At 47.9% G+C, this 12,480-nt stretch overlaps 1 protein-coding gene across 11 annotated transcripts in view; it reads right to left on the bottom strand.

The window, feature by feature from the left end:
• Nucleotides 1-12,480, bottom strand: part of Cabin1 (calcineurin binding protein 1) — a 144,936-nt gene that overhangs the window by 61,196 nt on the left and 71,260 nt on the right. For all 11 annotated transcript variants that reach the window (XM_058571780.1, XM_058571775.1, XM_058571785.1 and 8 more), the window contains 2 exons: nt 11,914-12,065; nt 10,036-10,214 (listed from right to left, as the gene is read on the bottom strand). In XM_058571780.1, the coding sequence (XP_058427763.1) occupies nt 10,036-10,214; nt 11,914-12,065 (331 nt within the window). The remainder of the gene's footprint in view (nt 1-10,035; nt 10,215-11,913; nt 12,066-12,480) is intronic.

Below are 12,480 nucleotides of genomic sequence, written 5' to 3'. Positions count from 1 at the left end.
GTGCCTAGCACACTTGAATGATGGCTCAATGACCCATCCTGTCCTGTAGCATTCTCTCTGGTCCTGACAGTGAGAATACTGATGACTTGGACAACTCTTGAGAGGCCTCAGTTTCCAAAAGATGGGAGAGGTCGTGCTCTTGCAGTTGATGTCTCTCTGAACATCAGACCAGGGCCAGCTCTCCTCAGATAGCACAAGACAAGCTGAAGTCACTGCAGGCTGATCAGTACACCCTGCAGCAAGCTCCAGGAAGCAAGCATGGCCAAGATGATCTCACCTACTGGCATGCTGCCCCACGAGCTCGCTGGTCACAAGCTGTTGGGCTCTGGGCCTAAAGGAATAGTCAGTTTGGTGGAACCCCAGCTGTCATCATTTTGAAAACCAAGAACTGGCTTAAGCAAACAGGTATTTAGTCCCAATGTTCTAATAATAATGCACTCTGGGGACGTTTACTCCCTGAGGAGCAATAGCCAATTGAGTGAGTATTCTCCTGAACCTCCTTTTTTTTGCGGGGGAGGGGCTGCTGGGGATTGAACTTAGGGGTGCTTTGCCACGAGTTATATACCTAATCCTTTCTATTTTTGAGACAGGGTCTTGTTAAGATGCTGAGGTTAGCCTTGAACCTATGATCCTCCTGCCTCAGTCTCCTAAGTCACTGATATTATAGGTGTGCACCACCATACCTGGCCTTAGCGTCTTTTAAAATAACAACCATAGCTGGGCATGGTGGCGCATGCCTGTAATTACAGCAGCTCAGGAGGCTGAAGCAGGAGGCTCACAAATTCGAGGGCGGCCTCGGCAATTTAGCAAGATCCTAAGTAATTTAGTGAGACCCTGTCTCAAAATGGGATGTGGTTGGGATGTGGCTCAATGGTAAAGTACCCTGGTAGAATAAAATAAAATAATAACACCCACAGCAGAGAAGCAGGTTTCATGAGAGCTGAGAGACCCAGCAGTGACGGGACTGTAAATGGCACTTTCCCAGGCCCTTCCTGAGCCTCTAGACATGTGCGAGAACCCAGAACATCTAATTCTCTGACAGCCCCTGAAGCAGAGGCTGGCAGTGGCATTGTGGTGATTCTAAATGAGCCTTCCTCCCAGGGTGACCACAGTACCTAAGTGGCCCTGAAGAAGGCACTACTAATGGGTTAGAGCCACCATAGTTCTGAGGTGCCACTTACAGGTCACAGTGCTAGAGCAGAGTTGATGAGGCAGGGGCTATGCATGCTAAGGGCACCAGGCAGGCTTGGGGAGCAAGAGGATAGGGGAGGTGCTAGCCAAAGTTCCTACCAACCCTTGGGGTAGAGGCACCATGAGACACACTGGGGACTTGCAATGCTTCAGAAATAGAGAACAAATGCATTTCTTCAAATGAGAACCACCATTTGGACTCAAGGCTCAAGGTTCAGTTTCTCTCTGCTCCTTTAAGGTCTTTATTGGTCTGATAGGGTAGGCACAAGCTAACTTAAAATGATCCTTATTTTTAAATACCAAGAAGCAACCCAAGGTGTGACACCAAGAAGTCAGCCACTCAAAGGAAAACCAAGTTTCTTTTCTTTTTTTTTTTTTTAAACACCAATAGGGTAAAAAAGATGAATGAAATGGTTCTATTTACCTCTACCTCTCCAGGGAAATCAGACCTTCTCTGACACAGCTGATTGAGGACCTCAGGCAGGTTTAGACAGACAGACAGATGGTGGGGGAAGTTTGCCAGAAACATTGCAAGCATGTGAAAAGGTCCTTCTTCCTGCCATCAGCTGGACTGCTACAGATGGTATAGCTTAAGGACTGGAGTAAGATGAGGTAGGGAGGACAATGGAGTCATAGTGCTGGGAAGAGGCTCTTAGCAAACAGAACAAACTTACACCCTCAGAGATAAATGAGCTGGCTGGGCAGGCAGCAAGGAGGGCTATTTGAACTGAGGCATAAAGCCCAAGGCAGCCTTCACTTCCTGATGTGGGAAGCCCCTACCCTGGGAGGATCCACAGAGGGGCAGGAGAAGATGCTGCTGTCCTTTCCCCACTCCCAGTAGGTTCTTCTGTGGGGTAATCTCTTAGGTCATCAGGCACAAACCACAGAAGGGCCAGTGTACTCAGGGAAAGCTAGAAATGGGGGGCTATTTTAGGAGGGCAGGAGTAAAGACACCTCTGGAGTGGGTCCCTACCCATTAGCCTTGTGCCCTTGAGCAAGAATTCACTCTCTTGATTCACTGAATAATTTCTGAACAGTTGAATTCAGCTTGGTCCCAACTAGGCAAGCTCTTATTGTCCATGTGCACTGGTAAAAGAATGTGGGGAGTATACAGGTGAGTGCAGGGGGGAAATTCTGGCTTGGAGAATACACAGACAGCTTCCACTTCACTGTGAGCTGAGTTTCCAGGCCTAATTCTAGTCCCACCTCTTCTGTGAAGCTGTCCAAGTATGACAGACCTTATCTAGGATTCTGGCAGCTGAGGTTCCAATTGGGATTGGCAAACAACTATGTGTGTTATGGCCTGAGCTGAGCACTCAGAAGACCAAGTGAGTCAGCCGATGCTTTGCAAGAAAACGATGCAAGTCTGGTGGCTAAGACTCTCAGTTGTCTTACCTGGCCCAGCAGAGGCATAGCAAAGCCATAAGTAAGGAGACAGAGACAGGTAGTACTGTTATCTTGCCTCAGTCCCACCTAGAGGGTCTGTGGAGGGGTCAGAGTGGGGATTTTTTTGGATCTCTGGTCCTGAGACAAAGCAGGAGACCAACGGAAAGCCTTTTTGACATAGGCGAGATAGATGCAGCCCAAACTTCTCATGGGGTGGGTGGGTAGTGCCTACCAAGGAGACGGGTTCATTTAAGGAGACCCCCCGCAGGGATCACCTACATCACAGCTTCGACTTTAGTCTTACCATCTGAGGGAGGATTTATTTATGGAGCTGCCTGGAAGCCAAGAGGAAAGACAACTGGCACCAGCAAGCAAGCTGCAGGTTGGCGCTGCTCTTTTCAGAACATTCTTTTAAAAACCTGCCTACATAACTAACTGCTCATAGTAGTTAATATTTGGGACAAGATTATAAATATTTGATTCTCTTACTGTTAATCAACCAAAACATTTCACATTGAAATACGTGGGCCATTTCAGCCTTTCTTCTCTGAATCCTTAGGGGTAGGTGTAGGTGCCAGCCACCTCTGATTAAATGGCCTACTTCTAAACTCTGGCACTCTGCACTTCCAGGGTGGGATCCAAAGGAATGACAGCTAGCTATGAAGACAGAAGAACCTGGCTTGGTGACAGAAAGGCAGCCTGTCCCACTCACTGTGAGAACAGGTTCTGTTCTGAGTCTTCCTTCATCCAGGTTTGATTCAGCTCAAATTCCTTGCACATTCCCAGGACTCTCAGGTTAGCCTATAAGAGCTCTTCAGTTATAAGATGTGAGTCTCTATAGTATCTCCTTAAATGTGTTTGTGCCATTTGCTCCAAGTATGATTGGCAACAGCTCACAGCCATTGATTCTTTTTTTTTTGGTATCGGGGACTGAACCCAGGGGTGCTTCATTGAGCCCCATCCCCAGAACTTTTTTATTTTGAGACAGGGTCTTGCTAAGTTGCTTAAGTCCTCACTCACTAAGTTTCAGAGGCTGGCTTTGAACTTGTGATCCTCCTGCCTCAGCCTCCGGGTTGCTGGGATTCTAGGCATGCACCACTGTCCCTGGCCATAGCCATTGATTCTATAACCTCAGGTCAATTAGAGTCTGAAAAAAATGTGTGGTTGTACCATCAGAGACTGCAGTGACTCTGACTAGTGAACACTAAAAAGATCACAGATGTCCTGCCAACTAGAAAACAATGGGTTTTTAAAAACCATAAACTCAGGTGGAATCAATATTTTAAGAAATTTTCAACTGAATAAAACCTATTGCAGTAGGTCCCTGCCAGCCAGCCAGCCAGCCAGCAGGAAAAGAGACAGCTACCAGGAGCAGGGATGGCTATGTGGAATGGAAGTACCCATGGCAAGCTAAGGAGACTGAACAGATGCCAAAGAGAGTAGACATCAAAAACCCAGGAGCCCTGAGACAGAGGCAGACACATGGCAGGCAGTAGGTGGGCAGGAAGGCATTATTGTGGAGGCCAGGCTGCACTCCAACCTCTTTGTGCCAGTGCTTGTGGGCTGACAGAGTAGCCCAGGTACCTGGAAGCCCCAACACATTCAGACAGTGGTGTTGCCCTGCTTGGAGCCTGATGTTGGGGGCATGGTCAGAAGACAGCCCCACTGTCTCTCTCAACCTGTACCTCAAGCCAGGGGAGACTTTGACTAGGGAGGCCTTGGCAGGCTTTACAGGTTTTCCTAACCAAGGAAGATGGGCAGCCTGCTCTGGACACAAATGGCAGAGGAGCAGAGGAACAGCTGTATCAGGTGAGCCAGTGCCCCACAGTCATCTGGTGAGCTTCCCAGGAATGCTCTTCTGATGAATGTTTGCAGAGAGTCTGCTTGTTGTTGAGTCAAAGAAAGGCCCTGTGATTGCATCATTCTTCTACCACCCTCAGGAAGAAGTTCCATCCCTCAGAGCTCAGCTGCTTTCTCAAACTCTCTCCTCACAGTCTCTTTTTCACCCATTCTGGTTATCATAGTGTCCAGACACTGAAAGACTCTCAACTTCCATGTTTTTGTTCCCCCTGCCTGTAGACTTCTACCTATAGACATTTCCTCCAGGAAGTCCTCTCAACCTGTGAACCCCAGAACTTACTCCTGCCATCTGCTGGTACAACCAGTGCCCCAAGAAAAACGTAGAGACTTGAAGATCCAACCTGGCAGGATAGATAAGGGTGCCCTCACCTTGGCTTTCTCCACAGTGCCCTCTTCTATACCTGGCATACAGCAGCTGCTTAACAAATGCCATAACCTGCTATGGCCTGAAGGGGTTTTCAGAAAGGTATTTTCAGAAAGGTAAGAATAAGAGGAGACCAAGGGGCAATTGGCTCTGTTCTCTGACAGCTTTCCCAGTCTTCACAGTGTGGGGAATAAGCAGGACAGCCTGAGTTTCCCTGGGATTATCTCCCACTTTGAAAAGGAGGGCAGTGTTCTTACCAGAAACTGACCTACCCTTGACCCTAGAAAGGGAGGTTGCTGGGCAGAGACCAGGACAGGCCTACCCTTTCAGGACTGATAGCATTTTGCAGCTCCTGGCCCTCTGCAGCCTGGTCTCCATGAACTATAGGCACAGAGTGTTTTGAATTTGGTATTGAGTCTGTTGCCTTTGTTGTTATTATAATTTTTTCGTAAAACAAGAAAGAACAAAGTAATGGAAATATAGGACTAAGCCACCTGCTCAGCAGGTGGATGGGTGAGGGTCAGGTAGAGGCCACAATTGCCTCTGCATCCAGCCAGAACTGGGAAGATGGGTCATCAACAGAAGCCAAGCACATCAAATGCACACTCTCCAAATCACAGGACCAGTGAATATGAAGTGCTTCTGGTCATAGGGGAAGCAGGGAGCCGGACTAAGGGCTGAGCATGCGGTCTGCGCTGTTCCCTGAAGCGAGCCGTGACAGGTGCAAGCAGAAAGACAAAGCCTGGAGTACAGAGTGTGGTCAGGGTTAGGGGCAGCACGGGCAATATTGGTGAAGGCAGTATGGGGTGAACAGGTGAAGATGAGCACAGATGGCACACAACAGACGGTAACAACATGGTGGGTGAGGATGAACGGCCGTGAAGGGAGTTTGGCTATGGTACCCATGACTCTTGAGAAGGCCCACAGCCTACAACCTGGGGGACACAGGACAACCTCAGAGGGTCTTTGGCAGTTGTGTTCATGCTGTCAGTGTGGCTGGGTGGGGTGCATCATCTACACCATGAATATCAGACCAAGTCTCCCACTTGTCCTTTCTCCCCAGGCCCTTCACAGTAAACCAATGCACCCCTCAGATATTGGCTCTTTTGACTCCTCAAGAAGGCCTTCTACCCCTGACCAGGCCAGGCCTCTCTGGGACAGGCAAACTTACCTCTTTGTGGCTAGCTTTGGTTGTATCCCAACCCTTGGCTGTTTAACTGACTAATGTGACCTGTATCCTGTGTACCTGGCATAGTGCTGATAGAATACCTGGATGGATGTGACCATATTCTGGCCAAAGAACCACAGAGAAGGGCAAGGCCTCTGACCTCTGAGGTACTTCCTTGAAGTGGCATTCTGAAGTGACAGAGTAAGACAGGCAGAGGGTCTTAGTTCAACAGAGCTGCTACATATCCCAATGGCTAGCTAAGCCAGACAAAGTGAAGGACCAAACCATCCTGGAACAACCCTGCTAACCTAGGCCCTCCTCTAAGGTACCTCCAAGTAAGAAAACACATTCAGATGGAATCACTCAGGTCAGCCTGGCACAGGGACTTCCTTGTATTAGCTTCATGTCTGGCCTCGGTATAAGAGACTCAGAGCTTGCAGTCTTTTCAGCTTTGCCCCAACTAGTGTGAGTCTTAGATGCGTGTCTCCCCTCAGTTGATTTCCTCTCAGAGATACAAAGACACAACCAAGCCTGCAATGTGGCTGTCAAGATGGAGATATGCTACAATCCTGCAGGCACCTGCTTGAAATCTGGCACATAGTAAACACAGTGCTTGTGGAGGGGCCTAATTACTTACATACATACATGCACATACACATACACTTGCACACCAACACTGCATGTAGGAGAGGGACAAAGGTTTCTTTTAAACATCTCCTTACCCTCTGTTTGACATGTGTAAATAACAATCACTGGGAGTCCCTTAAAGGTCACACCACTCTCCTCATGTCACTTTTTTCTTCTAGACAGCTTCCTAGTCCTGACTAGAGGTTTCAACATGAAGTATTTCAGCACTGTGGATCAATTCCAAGAGACTGATGAAAGGCAGAAATTAATTAGGTGGGAAGGACAACCTTCTCTGGCTTATCTCTTCTCTCAGCTTGGCCAGAGGGCCCCTCCTGACTGTCATGAGAAGGGCTGGCAATGAAAGTTGGCTGTGGTGGTCTCGAGATGACCTAAGGGGTTAATTCTAAAGGCTTTCACCGAGCTGTGGAGGGGCTGCAGGAAGCTTCCAACCCTAGCAGAGAACCTGGATCCTATGAAGCAGCTATTACCAAATGTCAAGTTACCTATAAATACATGGAACCATTTTTCTAAATCTTTACTATACCTTACATCAAATCAGTTGAATCCAGCTGATTTCTGCTTTTGAATCAAAAGAGTACCAAAGTGGGGAGGCAGCCTTAATGGTGTCTCCTAACTACACTCAAAGCCAGTCCTGATGCTTGGTTCCCTTTTCCCGCTGGTGGCAAATTAATTAGCCTAAGAAGCCTCCAGGAGGCAGGAGACTGGAACTCAGGAAGCCCAATGCCCAGGCCCATGCAGAACTGCTGTTTCAGATGACAGTGCCTAACCTTTTTTGAAGTCATACCACTGGCTGGAGAGGTAGGGTGCAAAATAAGGGTGAAGAGTTCTAGAGCCCAGGCTCTTCCTTCTATGTGATTCTACCCAGTTCTCATCCCAACATCACTAAGAACCTGGACAAGAGTAAACAAGTACTTTTGTTTAATACCCATGAGGCAAATATACTCCATTTTATAAGGGAAAACTAGCTCAGAGAAATGCAGGCCCTTGTCCAAGGTTGCTAAGCATGTAAGCAATGGAACTAGGATTGGAAGCCAGATGTCTTGACTCCAGGTCAGACATCTGCTCTGTCCTTGCCTTCCTGTCTGAACTCAAGCAGTTCTCTGAACCCAGTAGTATCAGGAGTAGAAGCACCCATCACTCTCCTTGCAGGAGGAGGGCTTGGGCTTGGCTATGAATTGCAATGAGTGCTAATGCCCTTGTTCTTTCAGGGAGAACCTGAAGCTGTGTTCAGACTGAGGAGCTAAGTGGAAAGCATGAGCCATATATTTTCCTCCCAGAGCCAGCCAGGTCAGGAAGCAGGAATGGGCACTGTGGTCTCTTGAGGTTGCGAAATCCCCTGACACAGCAGTTTGCTGTTTCTGCCTAAAGTCTGGGCCTTTCCCTAAGAACTAGTGAAGCTGGTGAATGGCCACTGTGGCATTTGAAAATCACAGCTATTTTAGGGCTCTGAATATTTTTCTGTTACAGACATTGTTTTCTCTTAGAGGTGAGGGAGAAAAGCACTGTGCTGCTCCACATACTGGGGTGGGACTGGGCAAAAATGGGCGATGAAATACCAATGGTTCCACACTGCTGATAGGAATCACTTTGAAACCACTGAAAGCATATTTGAATTTATTTATATGGCTCCATCTGCAAGCTTATAGAACCAATAGTTATGTTGGCATCCTGAATGTGTCATGCCTAGTGCCTACTTGCCTTCCCAACTCTATGCACACTTATGTACCTGCATGGGGCAGCTAGGTAGTTGGTGCCAGGTGGTGACATGTTTCCTCTTCTGAGATGCTCCTGCCTCCTTTCTTCCCTGATTCTAGAGGTGCTCCTAGCTGTATGCACTGAAAGCCAAGCAGCCAAGCCCTATGATGCCTGTGGCCTGAGCTGGGTGGGAAGATGCACAGCTGGTGCAGGAACTTTCTACCCAAGAACACAGGAGTGGAGCCACATGGCATGTTCTCTTTCCTGAAAACTTTGGCATGGTGCTAAATCCTCACAGGAAGTACCTGGCAGACACTAACTCCCAGAGCAAGGATTTATTGCTAATGCAGTTTCTCAATATTCTCAAGAGCAAAAGATTGGAACAGGGTGGTTTCCTGGGCTAACATGAGTTAATTAAGAAGGAGAGGATCTTACTTAAGGAATTTCCACAGAACTGAAGACTGGAGTAACAGGCAGCAAGCTCAACACTCCAGGGAGGGCAAGGAGGTGCCAATGCTTGGACAGGGTAAGGACACAATCCCATTGAGAGAAGTCAGAGACATGCAGCACACACACAGATACACTGCTTCTCTCTCAACACACATGCTACAGAGCCAAATCCAGGAAGGGACGCTGCAAGTCTTCTGTTCTCTCAGGAGATGACCAAATCCCACCCTTGGAGAAGCTAAGCCTTGGCCATCTTGTCATCTCTCACCAGTGCTTCTGATGATCTCTTGGCTCAGCAAGCTGGGGCATATGCCCATGTTCTCCAGGAACCTGTACACACTGGACAGGGCCTCAGCAGGGCACTGGAGCCAAGGCAGTATGCCTTCCTGGCTCCCCTCCACCCAGAGCTGAACTGGACCTCAACTTCAAGGCTATTGTGGTGCCCAGAAGGCCCATCCTTCCTCTGAGGAACTGCTCTACAAAGGCTACCTGGCAGGAGGCAAAGCCCTGGGTCCAATCCTACCCACCTAGGGGTTTCCCATCACCTTGGGGAAAGTAGAGCAAGGCCTGTTTTCCCACAGCCTGGATAAGATGAGCCACACTGGAGTGAGGGCCTAGGTATCTTTCAGCATTGTCACTATCTTCTCAGGGGTTCACTTTAATGGTTCTCTAAATTCACCAGTTTGGTTTATCCCATCTTGTCACTGTAAAGGTGAGGAGAACATGAAGAAATAAAGCTACATGCAAGCATGCAAGCCTCCTAAGGTTAGTAAGAAATGTGATTGAATAGTCGCCACCTGCCCCATTCCACATGGGATGGCCTTGCACATGATCCCAGGTGACCTCCATCAACATCCTGTCTGAATACCCCAGGGTGAAAGATTTAATTAGTCATCACCTTCCTGTGATGGTCAGGACAGAGATATAACATGCTACTGAATGGTGCAGGCCTCACCAAAGACATGTCTTCCAAAGCACACTCATTTTGCAACTGAGAAAATGCAGGTTCAAACAAGTGAGGCACTTAAGTCCAACCTGACCCTTACACTGGCTCCCAGGTGGGCAAGCTAGCAGGTGGCGACCCTGAGCATGTCTTGGAAGCACAAGAATCACCGTGAGTCCATGAAGTTAATGAACAGCCGCAACATTGCCCGTGTCACCCCAGACCCAACACCCACCCTCACCAAAACAAAGCGACAAAATAAAGTCGCTTGAGCACCCTCCCCATGATTGGCGTGCCGCCCTGGGCTGGCAGTAGGGAGAACAGGGACTATACCGTCCGGCGTCGCCTGCTGGTGGGGTTTTTTACATTTGACGTAATCGTGGTCAATCGGAGTGGCTGTGTAAGGTGGGGATGTCAGACCTGGGCCAGAGGAGGAGGGGAGGGAGGCTCCGGGGCCCGGCAGTGTCCCAGCTGAAGAGTGGGAGTCCTCATCCACCAGGCAGGCCTTCTCCCTGTGGGGACAGAGGGTTGGGGCACAGGTTAGAGCCTCCATATCACAGTGAAATGGACATGTGCCACTGTGGGTCAGTATCCTTCCCAGAGTATGCTGCTCTCATGTAAAGCTGTTTTGACAGCACCCGGACAGCTCAAGCCCCTAAATGGATGGCGGCTCAAACTTTTTGGCCCAGACTCTGAGGCATCTCTGGATCTCAGGGCCCAGTAGTCTCTTTAGGGAAGCTGACAAGCCTCTCCTCAGAAGCACCCAACACCCCTTCATACCAAGTCAGTGCACTTCTATGTGACAACCCAACAGATCTAATCCCTGACAAGTGGGTGGACAGAAATACATCTGTATTATTATAGGCTCACACTCATACAAGTACATCTACTGCAACATGGATAAAAAAAAAAAGTAGAAACACCTTCCATATAACCTTGGAATGGTTACATAAAACCAGGCATATCTGTACTATGCAATAATAAATATGGAATAGAAAGAATGTGGTGAGGGGCTGGGGTTGTGGCTCATTGGTAGCGTGCTCGCCTCACACATGCGAGACCCTGGGTTTGATCCTCAGTACCACATAAAAATAAATAAGTGAAATAAAGGTATTGTGTCCAACTACAACTAAAAAAATATATATTAAAAAAAAAAAAGAAAGAATGTGGTGAAAAGGTTATCATCTTTACAGACTGTGGCCAAGGCCCATCGTTGAGGGAAAAAGCAAACTCTGGAGCAACACCTTCAATAACTTATTTTTATGAGATAAAGAAAACCCTTAACTCTATGTGTGAACATAAGCATGTACAAATTACAGAAAATGATTTGAGAAATTAAACTATGAATAGTGTCTAACTCTATTTATATGTACCTAAATTTCTTATAACTAGAATATGGTCAGTCACATTTTATTTGTATAATTAAAAAACTATTATAACAGAATTATGGTCAATGAAAGACAACTTCATTATACCCTGGGGGTTCTTTATATTTATGTAATTTCTGAGAACACTGAACCTACCCAAGTAACACACCACCTGGGTGCTTATCTTTTCAATAAGCTGAAGGATACTGCCTCTGTGGACTATTTGTAGCAAATTCTCTCTGTCATGTGTCTACCTGTGGCCATGAACATAAGGCCCTCAGGGACTGGACCTGGGAGCAGGGCTCAGGCAGGGGCCCCAGAGATGGAGTGAGTTAAGAGAAGTACCAGGGTGGGACACTGGACCACGCCAGGGCACCAGCTTCCTTGAGCTCTCTGACACTGCAGGAAGAACCCATGCCTCTAATGGCCCTCACTGTTTCTGAGAACAGGCAGTACACCAGGCCTCAGAGGTAACCCATCCTTGGGAGGACCCCAGAAAAGGATAGGGGGTGGGGTAGGCATCTACAAAGTGAAAACTGGCCTTCTACAATGCTCTGCATAAAACAGAGCTGTACTTCAGTGGAGTGAAAGGGAAGGTACCGGCTTCACTTTAGGACATGCACCCAAGGGTGGGGTGACACCAGGTGTCATGGCCACAGGATGAGGAGCTGAGGACTACACACTCACCTTCTCCCTCACATTCAACAGGATGATCTTGGCCCAGCAATTAGAGTTTCCAGGCAGGTTCCAGAGACTCTGAGTTCCAGTTTACCCAGTAGCCATATTCTGAAGACTATACTGCAGTAAATGAGGCATGTGGGATTACCACAAGCATGCTACTCACTTCTCTGAAGCTTTGGGTGTATTCTTCTCCTCACCCCTGGCAAAGGGTCCTTCTGCAGCTTCCTTCATAAAGTTGACCAGGACCTCTGCACCAACCCCAGAATCGGGTTTTCCCAGGAGCTTCAGGATGGAAGCATGGAGCCGGAAGTACACCTAGAACAACACTTCTGGTGTAAGCAGCCTTCCCAGTGCTATAACCTTAGCTAGCAGCCACACTGGAAGTGGGTCCCTGCCTGTGATGACAGGCCACCACACACTCCCCTGTTTTGGTTACCTTTTAAGCCAGCCAAATCCATAACTAATTCAAAATTTAAAATTAAATGAATTAAAAAATTAAAATGAATACTGTCAGCATTTCAGCTTAAATGTTTACCTAGTAATCCAGGCTTGTGGCGGTGAGATAAGAGTAAGGACCTTGGCTCCATTCACTGGGCACTGCCTCCTACTGTGATGCCACTGATCCTTTGTGCCCCTTTCCTGGCACCCACAGAAACTGAGACTATATATCTGTCTTTACAATGAACTAGGCATGCCCTAAGGCAAAGACTAGGTAGGATTTCCTATCTGT

Source organism: Marmota monax, unplaced genomic scaffold, assembly GCF_021218885.2.
Source record: "Marmota monax isolate L192 unplaced genomic scaffold, Marmota_monax_Labrador192_F-V1.1 WCK01_AAM20220418_F8-fsc00157, whole genome shotgun sequence".
In the NCBI taxonomy this organism is placed as follows: Eukaryota; Metazoa; Chordata; class Mammalia; order Rodentia; family Sciuridae; genus Marmota; species Marmota monax.
Note: the sequence above shows the minus strand (reverse complement) of the source record. Positions and strands in the feature narration are given on the sequence as shown.